Consider the following 10,724-nt stretch of genomic DNA (forward strand, 5'->3'; position numbering starts at 1 on the left):
TAGATGCGAAATCTATAAACTTTTTGATAAGTCTCTTTACATGAGCAGAAGAAACTTGAGATTCAATTGCAAGTTTTTCTATATTTTTTGTATATCCAATCAATAACATCAATACAAATATTAAGAACTTATTACTTAAATTATCCTGCTCTAGATTCAACAATTGCAGAAGAGTAATATTTTCATTATCTTGCACAAATTTCTTTTTATATTTTACAACTATAACCATCTTGGAGAGTGTCTTTATCACCATTTTTTGAACTTCGAATGATTTTGCATTTAAAAATTTAATAAGTTCTGCCATAAATTTGATCAAATATTATTGAAATTCTCAATCAAACACTACAGACAGAAGACAGCAATAATTTTTTCAGTCTCACTTGAACACTCTAAAATTTTAACTAAAGACACAACAACACCAGCACTAACAAGAACTCCTTTATGAGAATTATATCTCACAATCAAAGAAATTACTTTTGCAAATTTTTGTTGAATCTCCAACTCAAAAGACCCCACAAAAATCAACAAGAACATGAACAATATTACTAACTTGAACAATCACCTTCACGTACTTGTCATCTTTCGAAAACAACTTGGTAGAGATCTTGGAGTTTGGAGTTTTAAAAAGAAAAAAGGGACCAGATTGGAAGGGAAAAAAAGAGTTTCTTTCACTACATTAGCTAGAAAAAAAAGAGTTTCTTTCACTACATTAGCCAGTTGTTATATTGCTATCATGGCAGGACTTCAGTCTACTTCAACTTTTCGATGATCAGTAATGAATATGAGAAGGTGAAAACTAAGGTACAATCGACTTCACGTGAAGTTGATACTTAAGAGCCGTTAGATGATTTGATTGATTTGACTAAATTTTTCAATTTCACGTAAAGTCGACTTCACCTAAATTTTCACCATATGAAAAATTGCTATAAAATTTAGAATGCAATCTTAAAGATAAAATTAATAATTGCTAATTTTAATGACTATTTTAAATTTTGAATGTTTCAAAAACTATTTTAAGATTTAAATTAAGAAATAAAAAATAGTATACCAAGATATTCCACTTTGAAACAAATCTTTTATTAAAGTTTTAAAGCATTTAATTTAAGGAAACATATTTCAATTTATATTTATATCCGTTAAGTAAAAGTTGTATTTTGATTCCTACAATTGAGTTTAGTTTATGAAAAAAATCATCTAAAATGATAATACTAGTAAAATAGTAAAATAATACTTTAATCAACATTTATTACCTATGAGCTCCACTATCTTAATTCAAGAATAATTAATAATGTATTTTTTTCTAAAGTGATAATATAACTTTAGAAGAGTTAGATCTATAATTTATTATATCAAATTTCTAGTAAATTTTAAACATTAAAATGACAAAATATTTTCCTACTAAACAAATACACTTAATTCCTTTTAAAGAAAATTTAGTTAAATAATTACTTTAACTCTTAATAATCCTTAAAAAAAAAAACTCTTGTTATTATGTATCATTTTATGATAATTTTTTCTCTAAAATTAAACTCTCTTTATTTGTCATTAACTGATATGAAATTATAAAAAATATAATATTTATTTTATGAACAATGGGATCAAAAGACCAAAAAAATAAAAATACTACTTACCTAAGAGTTTGGGAAATGGGAATATCGATTTTTCTAAAATCACCTCAAAAATAAAAATCAATTCTCATAAAAGTAATACTTATTTTATTTAATTACATTTTTATGTTTTAAAATATTTTTATTTAAATATAATAAGTTATGGTTAATAATTTACGAGAAATAATGTCTTTGCCAACTTTTTTTTAGGTTCAATTTACTAAAAGTAATTAGAAATAAATAACCGATAATAATTAATAAGTCAAATTCGAATAATAAATTTTTTAAGATATGCGGCAACGTATTATCTTCGTCATTGAGCTCAGTCTCTGAAGTGCGAAGTGTTGAAGAAGCTCGTGCGGCTCACAAACCCTAATTCAAATCCCTAATCCCCAAAACCAATAGCATTGGGTGTGGCTATTGCTGTTGCTGCAATCTGCAAAGGCACCAACCATGTCTCACTTTGGAAGGTCAGGTCCACCAGACATTAGCGACACATACTCCCTTCTCGTTCTCAACATCACCTTCCGTACAACCGCCGACGACCTCTTCCCTCTCTTCCACAAGTACGGCGACGTCGTCGACATTTTCATTCCCAAGGACCGCCGCACCGGCGACTCCAGGGGCTTCGCATTTGTTCGCTACAAGTATGCCGACGAGGCTCAAAAGGCTGTCGAGCGCCTCGACGGCAGGGTCGTCGACGGCCGCGAAATCACCGTCCAGTTCGCCAAGTACGGTCCCAACGCCGAGCGCATCCACAAAGGTAGGATTGTCGAATCTGCTCCCAGATCTAAGCGCAGCCGCAGTCCCAGGAGAAGGTAGCGTTTCGAATTCTGTATTTCTTTTCACTAGTTCCCGTAGTTTGTTTTCGAGTGATATGTTTTGCTATGGTTTTGCATTCACGGTTCGCTTTGATGCTTGAATCGGATGCAGGTATCGTGATGATGATTACAGAGAGAAGGATTATAGGAGGAGGAGTCGCAGCAGGAGTTACGATAGGTATGAGCGTGACAGGCACCGTGGCAGGGACAGGGATTATCGTCGCCGGAGCCGGAGTCGGAGTGCCAGTCCGGACAAGGGTCGTGGAAGGGGACGCTATGATGATGATGACCGCCCTATCCGTAGTATAAGCCGTAGCCGGAGTCGGAGCCGGAGCCGGAGCCGGAGCCGGAGCGTAGATAGGTCTTCTCATGCTCATAATTAACTTATTCAACTTTTTGTTGTGATGGTGTTATAGATTGTTATAGGAGCATGCTTGGGTTTGATTAGTTTTTAGGAAGCTTTTATCATAGGCTGTTTTTGACTCCAAATAAGCTCGTGTAATGTACATTGACTTTTCCATTGTTGCTGCTGTTGTTTACTTCCCTGTAGCCGCTCTCCTGCTAGGCGCAGCCCAAGTCCTCAAAGGAGTCCATCCCCTAGGACAAGTGCTTCCCCAAGGAAGAAGAGCCCTAGGGGTGAAAGCCCTAGGACTCGCAATGGACACTCCCCTACACCTGTCTCGCCACGTGGTCGTCCTGATGCTTCCCGTAGTCCATCACCTAGAAATTCTGATGGTGATGTGAGTAACACTAATATTCACCTTAAAAGTTTCCAGAGAATGTCATACTTGTTTTTATCAAGTGCTTCCTTTTGGCCTGTTCTGACTGTTAGGTTCTACTATTCTTTTTTCAGGCATGAGCTATGTTTCTTGAAAATTCGGGAGACGCCTTGAGTAATGCAGATATGGCTATTTTGCTTATGTTGGATGTTTTGATCATTGTGAACGGTCTTGTTGGAGTCAAGAATTTTAAGAACTATGTGCTGGTTTGGTAGCATCATACTTCCTCAATGTTTGAATGCTATTCATATTTTGATGTTTCTTATACTTGGGTATTTGGTAATTATTGCACCTTGTAGTTGGTAGATTGATCTTTCATTCCATGACAATTGTTTCTTTTGTTTCATCCTGTTTGCATTTTTTTTATTGGGGTTGCATGTCACTTTATAGGAAGCTGTGATTATGACTTAATTTAAGCTCAGTTAATAGAAGTCGCAATTTATGCTGAACAAATCTTTTGGTTATATAGCTATGATCGGGAAAAGTGAAATGGACTGATAGTGTCATGTTGAGATTGCTGCCGTTGATGCTAATTCTGTGTTGTTGATGATTGACCGTGAAGTTGGTGCTGGTTGCAAGAAAATGCTGGTTTTAGAACTATGATTGTTGGTTTGAGAGATTTAGCTGATTTGGTTTACTCCTGAATAATATGATTATTGGTAAGATATTTGGTTTGGTTCCTTATTTCTTCAAAACACGCTCATAAACATTTAGATTTTTTATATATTTATTTGGTAACCACATTGTCCTGCAAATATTTCTGCAACTTGATGTACACAAGTTGAACATATTTTTGTATGAAGTAGGAATCCTAGTCTATCGTAGTGAGTCCTAATTTAGTGTAGCATTTCCAGTCAGAGGGAGTTGGGAACATTATGGTGACACTTTATGGCCTGTTTGTTTTCCATGCCAAAAGCAATGACATACTTCCTTTTGGCAAGAACTGCTTGGAAAGTGTAATGGCAGAAAACAAACGGGACATCAGTATGGTATTTTGGGGGGATATTTTGCACTTGTCATTGGTTATAACATTTTCCTATTTAATGTAGTTAGGTATGTTATATATAAGCACGCACGTGGCCGAAGTGACGTGGTAGCTGATACATCTTATGTATGATATGCTTTTGTTCGTGAATAATATGAAGAATTAACCAATAGCTGCTGCTTGTGGCTGGCTGTTGCTGCCTTTTTGGGGTTGGTCGGTTTGGCAGGGGTATTATCACTTGGCACTGAACATGGCTATCTAGCTTTGCTACTTCAAAGATACTTAACACAAATGTTTTTACTGTTAATAGTTTATGAAGCAGCATTCTCATCTATTCTCTTATGTCATCTGAAGATACATAAATTTGTCAATTAGGAAATCGTGGCGCCATATGTGATCACAATTACTGTTCTTTACTGATTAATGTGTCATAGGATAGTGCATGAACCGTCCATCCCCCTTGTTTGAAATCCTTATGATATTTTAGTAACTAATTTAGTAAAACTTATGCTGGCATTGACGTAAGCCTAAAGATTTTATTGGTATGAATAAAATAGATGGCAGTGAATGGGTTCTATAACATATTCATTCTTAGACTTTGATATTGGAGTTAAGTGGTTTAATGCGTTGATATTTTGGACTCATTTTGTAACAATCTAAAGTCTCACCCATTTTTAATGCCTGTATCTCTCTTTCTCTCCGCGTTGAAAGAATCTGTTTCTTCATGAAGTACAAGCATAGTGTTTCAAAGGCTGTAAAAATACGAAAGATTGAAAACTAAGTTAGCAGTTAAAAAGGTCGGAATATTAAGTATGGATTTTGTTGAATAATTTTGGCTGGTGTGTTCGGATATTGAAATACATGAATCTGTCGGGTTGTAAATATTTGAATTTCTTTGCTTTATTAGGGATTTGGAGTCCGTAACTTTTTTAAAAAATCCTCATAGATATTTGATCATTTAAGATATTTGATCATTTAACGGTTTATCTAACTATTTATGTCATAAAAGATGATTGTTTTCTATGTATGTGTATATGTATATGTTGATGGCTAGTTTTTATATATTATTGTAATATATTATACAATATTCCATGTGCTGTTACAACATTTTGTAAAGAAAAATTACTTTAAAATTTGACATCTTTAACTTGCATGCAAACAACGGCCCGTGTCAATGAAACGAATAAGCACGAGTGTGTTTGCAGAGAACTAGGGATGGACGAGATCAACAGACCAGGGATGGACGAGATCAACAGACCGTCGGCAGTTATACCTTACAGGTTAATCACTACCACATATCAGAAGCTCCAGTAAATTTAATGTCACTTGAATGCCATTCTGCGTACTTACAAGTTGCGATTAACGGCATGAGCTAAATATTGTTCCAATACATTATGAATAATGAATGATTGTGCTTTTCATTATGAAACGGCAAAACTACATAAGTCTCGCAATCGTAATTGCTCCTACAAGTCTAACAGCTATGTCGTAATTCTACGCGACTTTTCTGCACAAAAGCAACTTTAAATAGAGAAACACTGTTGGGAAGCATAGTACCAAGTAAGAAGAAAGTCCCACGCTAAAGTATGTGCAAGGGTAAAGAAAAACTCAAGAAAGCTTCTGTCTGTACATATGGCCAGGGATACGAAGGTGGATATATTCTTCCGAATTTCCAATAGTCAATACTTGGGCAGAAACAGGCCATCAACTGGTATTGGATGCAACCTCCTGAACTTCGTCATATGTGTTAGTCTCCTCATTAAATGAATACCTGCGTTTAACATTCCAAGTAAGCTAGTCACAATTATAAGCATATAACTCTCATACTGCTTGATATTATCTTCTATTACCATATATCTATCTATCAAATAAACAAAAAAATAAATAAAGGGGGTAAAGTTTTAATCAATGCATGATTTAGCAAAGTCATTAAATAAAGACGTCAAACATCAAGATGAATGCAGGCGTACAACACAAGCTGAGATAAATGTGCAGTACCATTGGCCCGACACCGCAGAACAATATAGTCCTGTGTTTGGGTCGTAATAATAGCCCAAACTACTGCTGTAGTAGTACCTGGACCAAAAAAGAAATTGATATCAGATCAAGATTTGAACAACATTTCAAGTCCAAAAAATTAAAAAGAACGTCATTTTAATAAAAGAATTCATTCATGGAAAGAAGAAATGTAGATATGTATCATTATTCTCTTGTGACTAACGTCACACTTTTGAAACTATCTACTAAAAAGTAAAACACAAGAGAAAGAGTCATACCCAGAAGATTCGTCATACACATAATCATTTTGTAATGCTCCACCTGGTAAGAAAAGTACAGCCATATCAAGTTAAAAACTAGTTTCATTTTTTTGATAGAATTGTTGAAAACCAATTTAATAATCAGCAGCAATAATTTCTACTGCAAATGCAAAATCTGTTTCTGAAACGTAAATATCTTACACACACTTTACCTGAATTTATGGCATCCGTAGATGGTTGACTAACTAAATTATTTTCATCGCTATGCTTAGTGGTAGTATTCTCATCATCAGCAAACATATCATAATCATCTGCACCACTGCCAGAGACTTCGGCAGAAGCTAAATTTGGATTTGATGTGCCCATGGCCGCAGTGGAGAATGTTGCAGAGGGCAAACCAGAATCCATGTCATCAGAAAGCAAGCTTTTCTCCCCATTTAGAGAAGTATTCGCTTCAGTGGAAGGCATAGATGTGCCTACTCCTTTTGCCCGAGCCAGTTTTTCATATCCTTCTGGAAAAGGGAGATTATGGAATATGTAAGCACCAAGCATTTTATTTCTACAGTGCAAAGGTTCGCTTGCTTGCTCCTCATAAAACAATAGATATCATCAATTAAGGGTGATAGGTCAAAGAGAATGTTGAATAAAAACTGTCAAGGACCACTCTGAAAAGGAGAAAGCTAAAGCTATTATGTGGATGTCCAAATATGATTTTCACTACCACAGTACCACATTACAAAAAGAATTAAAAAAAGAAAAGAAAAGAAAGAGATCATATAAAAGCAAGTTCTATCTCACATTATAACCAACATGAAAAATTTAATCCCTGCAACATAAAGTAAATAATATAGAGTATAATGCCATTATAGACTATGCTTACCTGCCTCGCGCTCAAAAACCTCTTTCTTTTCATGATAAACATCTGCAAAAGGTAAGAGAGGGGGGGGGGGGATAGGAATTGAAATTAAGCATCATGTAGAAATACACAACTATTAGAATTTAGAAATCGAAAAATAAATAAATGAAAAAAGGCAATTTTCACAACACCGAGGATCTCAATAGGCTATTATAACAAGTACATTTTTCAATTATGCCTAATCTAGTTGGTCAGAATAACTTAACTGTATTCACCATTCTCCATCAGCTTCATGGCATCCTCGGTTAGTTGGTCAAACACAATCTTAGTCTCGGCAGACATTTTTGCCTTTCTGTCACTGTTACCTTTTAACCTTCTCAAGGCTTGTAAAACCTATTGGAAGAAGTTTGAGTTAATACAACGCAGAAGACCACCAAGCCACTTAATAAAAATAAACATAAGTATAAATTCAATCCTGCTTAAGCACAATGATCTACAATTAGCAACAGAGAGAGAGCAACTGATCATGATATAAAATTAGTAATGAAAGTAAGTTATCCATTGCATATAAATTTATCATAACCCTTTTCTCTGGGTAAAAAGGAATCTGCCAACAATGAATGAGATGGGAAAATACAATTGCAATATTTCAAATTTTCTGTATTTCATTGTTCATTGTTTAAACTTACCTGTCAGATCTGCATATTCTGGACAGGTTAAAGTATAAATCAATTTTTACAACTCATGGTCATAACTAAACCAATTTCCACCTAAATAAATAACACAAGAATGAGTTGTTGAATAAATATGTTGTACTCTACAATCATGCCTCAGTAGAGGAAAGACTTCAAAATCAAAGACCAGAAAATTAAGAGTGGGGGAACATAGGCTGACCGTTTCCCCAGGTTCAAGAGCATTTGCAATCCGCCTCTTCATGGTTCCAATATCTTTAGAAGAAAGGTCTTCCACCTCCTCTTCCTCATTAGTTGCTTCATAGCTTAATGCAGCATACTTTGGATCAACTTCAACATTATCAAGCCATGCATCCTACAATAGTCCACAATAATTTATCGACGGGATCAAAAGGAAATAGAAATAAAGCAAAAGTGAAAAACAGTATAAATGCCATACCTTGATTTCTTTCTCTCTAACATATTCAACAAAATTTCCAGCTGCATCGAAATAGCCTTCTTCCCTTTCTTTATCTAGGTTGAAGGGTTCAATTTGGATTCCATCATCAACAAAATTCTCATTATCCTGTTGAAGTAATCAACTATCATGACCTGCCTATCACTTAGATGAATCAAATAAAAGGCGAACATTGGAACACCTTGAATATAGCAATAACTGCAGAGTTCGGATAGTCCGATACTAAAAGTACATCAAAACAACATCCTACACGCAACAAACTTCAAAACAATATAATTTACGTTAATAAATCTTCCAAGTTCTAATGTTAATTGGAATATATCAAAAGACTGGATACAGCAAGTTTAGGTTAAACTCCAACTAATAGCAGGGTGCATAAATGCAAAATGAAACTGTCAACACCATCCATCAATCATATAAAATGTAACCTGCTAACAAAATTCTATCACTCTAGATTATTATCAATTCCATTCCACAGACAAAAATCGGCCACGAAGTAATGTATAGTCACCCTAGTTTTCATTTGGATAAATCTACAAATCACTCAAGGTAATCTCAACTCCTTTAGGCTGCGTTTGTTTATAGGCACGGGACACAAAATCGTGTTTGGCAGATGAGACATGGACAAAGATATTCTGACCAGAGACACCACTGAATTAGTGTATTTTATGTCCATCCTTATAGGAATGAAACAAAGACACTAACAAGAGACACCGCTTCTATTTTATTTTTTCTTTCATTATTCTTGTTAATTTTTCATAATTATATTTTTTATTATTATATTTTTCTTCTCAAATTTTTTTAATGAAAAAAAAATAAAAATAAATTAAACTTTCATAATTTGTTCTAGTTGATTACGAAACAATATTCAATAACAGTAATTTGTATGTCTCTATCCTTTGTGTTTTGTTCAGTGTTGCATTCAAAGGTATACTATCAACAAAACAAGTGAAGGAAAACTTTCTCAAGAACAAACCTCATATGTGACTTCAGCAGCAGTTACATCATTTGAGGCGCCTCCAGTGTCATCAGTAAAGAGTTCAGAAGTGATCTGGGTCCTGCGTTTGGCGCGCTCTTTGGCAGCAACTTGGGGATTCAACAAGTCAGTTGGTTCCTCCTCCTCAGCCTTTGCTTTCTCCACCACTACTTCCTCTCCTGGCTTCACTTTCTTTCCCTTTGGAAACCTAACCCTTTTTGCTCTGCATACATACATTCAGAAATTCAATGCAAGCATAACGAAAAGTCATAGCACGCATGAACATCATGCAACTTCGAGGGAGCTCAATTCGCAATATTCCGGAAAAATTGTTATTAAATGAGATTAGGGTTTAAGGGTGTGATGAAGAGAGATTACGGTGGCTTTTTGTCGAGATCGTCAGCATCTTCCACGAAGGGACGTTTACCGCTACTGCGAGATGATTCACCCGCCATTGATGCTGCCCAACGACAACAATGACAAATTCAACAGATTTTGAGCTGCTCAGAGAGAAAGAGAGAGAGTTATAACTCGCGCGGAGTCGCCGACTCGTCCTCGTTGGATTTTTTGCAGGGTGCACTCGCCCGAACGTTCTCTCACTAGTCACTACTCTCCCCTTTTTTTTTTCCAAAAAAAAAATTGATTAATTAAATATATATTAGTAGGATTTAATTTTCAAAAAAGGTTATATAGATATTCAATTAAATTAATAGTGACTTTAAAAATTAATTATTATTTATTAATATGATAATATATAATTAAATGTTTGTGTAAAAAATTATTATATAATTTATGTATAAAAATTAAATTCTTATTATTTCGAAAATATTTTTTTGTTTATTGGGTTATGGGTAAGAGTTATTGTAATTTTGTTTTTTTTTTTTTTTTTTTTGTCAAGACCCAAACCGCCAAACCACGTCGACGTCGCCTGCGTCACTATCGTCGGCCGCAACCTCGCCCGCGCCAGTGTCGTGGTACTTGCCTTCTATGCCGCCGTCGCCTGCGCCTCTGTTTCCGTCCGCAGCGCCGTCGTAGCCTGCATCACCCTTGTTGCTTGATGCCCGCGCCATTGTTCATTTTTAATTTACAATCGGGTGGTAGTCTGGTACCATTGGACCCAAGGGGGCGAGGAACCAAAGCCCAATATTGGATTTGGATTTGCTTTCTTAGAATAAAAATTGACTTGGCCCGTTTTAATATCTAGAAAGCATGCATGGCCAAAAAAAAAAGAAAGCTTGAAATACAAAGTGTTAAACGACCAAAAAAAAGAAAGAAATACAAAGTGTTTGTGCT

The 10,724-nt window shown here is 35.2% G+C and overlaps 2 protein-coding genes across 10 annotated transcripts; one reads left to right on the forward strand and one right to left on the reverse strand.

Moving 5' to 3' along the window:
• The first annotated feature begins 1,873 nt into the window (after nt 1-1,873).
• LOC112714865 (serine/arginine-rich SC35-like splicing factor SCL30A) lies at nt 1,874-4,774 on the forward strand. 8 transcript variants are annotated; one of them, XM_072205690.1, is made up of 6 exons: nt 1,874-2,425; nt 2,541-2,789; nt 2,979-3,168; nt 3,282-3,486; nt 3,677-3,866; nt 4,257-4,774. In XM_072205690.1, the coding sequence occupies exons 1-4, from the start codon at nt 2,061-2,063 to the stop codon at nt 3,285-3,287; spliced, it is 810 nt and encodes a 269-aa protein (XP_072061791.1). In that variant the 5' UTR covers nt 1,874-2,060; the 3' UTR covers nt 3,288-3,486; nt 3,677-3,866; nt 4,257-4,774. The 8 variants fall into 8 exon arrangements, with proteins under 8 accessions (XP_072061791.1, XP_072061793.1, XP_072061792.1 ...); XM_072205692.1 differs by having other exon boundaries at nt 4,261-4,774; XM_072205691.1 differs by having other exon boundaries at nt 3,282-3,439.
• Nucleotides 4,775-5,584: 810 nt separating this feature from the next.
• LOC112714863 (uncharacterized) lies at nt 5,585-10,093 on the reverse strand. Of its 2 annotated transcripts, XM_025766546.2 has the most exons (10): nt 9,810-10,093; nt 9,432-9,654; nt 8,438-8,563; nt 8,201-8,353; nt 7,573-7,699; nt 7,331-7,372; nt 6,663-6,962; nt 6,469-6,511; nt 6,191-6,268; nt 5,585-5,963 (listed from the first exon to the last, which is right to left on the reverse strand). In XM_025766546.2, exons 1-10 carry the CDS (start codon nt 9,884-9,886, stop codon nt 5,897-5,899), a joined length of 1,236 nt encoding a protein of 411 aa, XP_025622331.1. In that variant the 5' UTR covers nt 9,887-10,093; the 3' UTR covers nt 5,585-5,896. The 2 variants fall into 2 exon arrangements, with proteins under 2 accessions (XP_025622331.1, XP_025622332.1); XM_025766547.2 differs by lacking the exon at nt 7,331-7,372.
• Nucleotides 10,094-10,724: the final 631 nt, after the last annotated feature.

This window comes from Arachis hypogaea, chromosome 10 (assembly GCF_003086295.3).
Source record: "Arachis hypogaea cultivar Tifrunner chromosome 10, arahy.Tifrunner.gnm2.J5K5, whole genome shotgun sequence".
NCBI classification, from domain to species: Eukaryota; Viridiplantae; Streptophyta; class Magnoliopsida; order Fabales; family Fabaceae; genus Arachis; species Arachis hypogaea.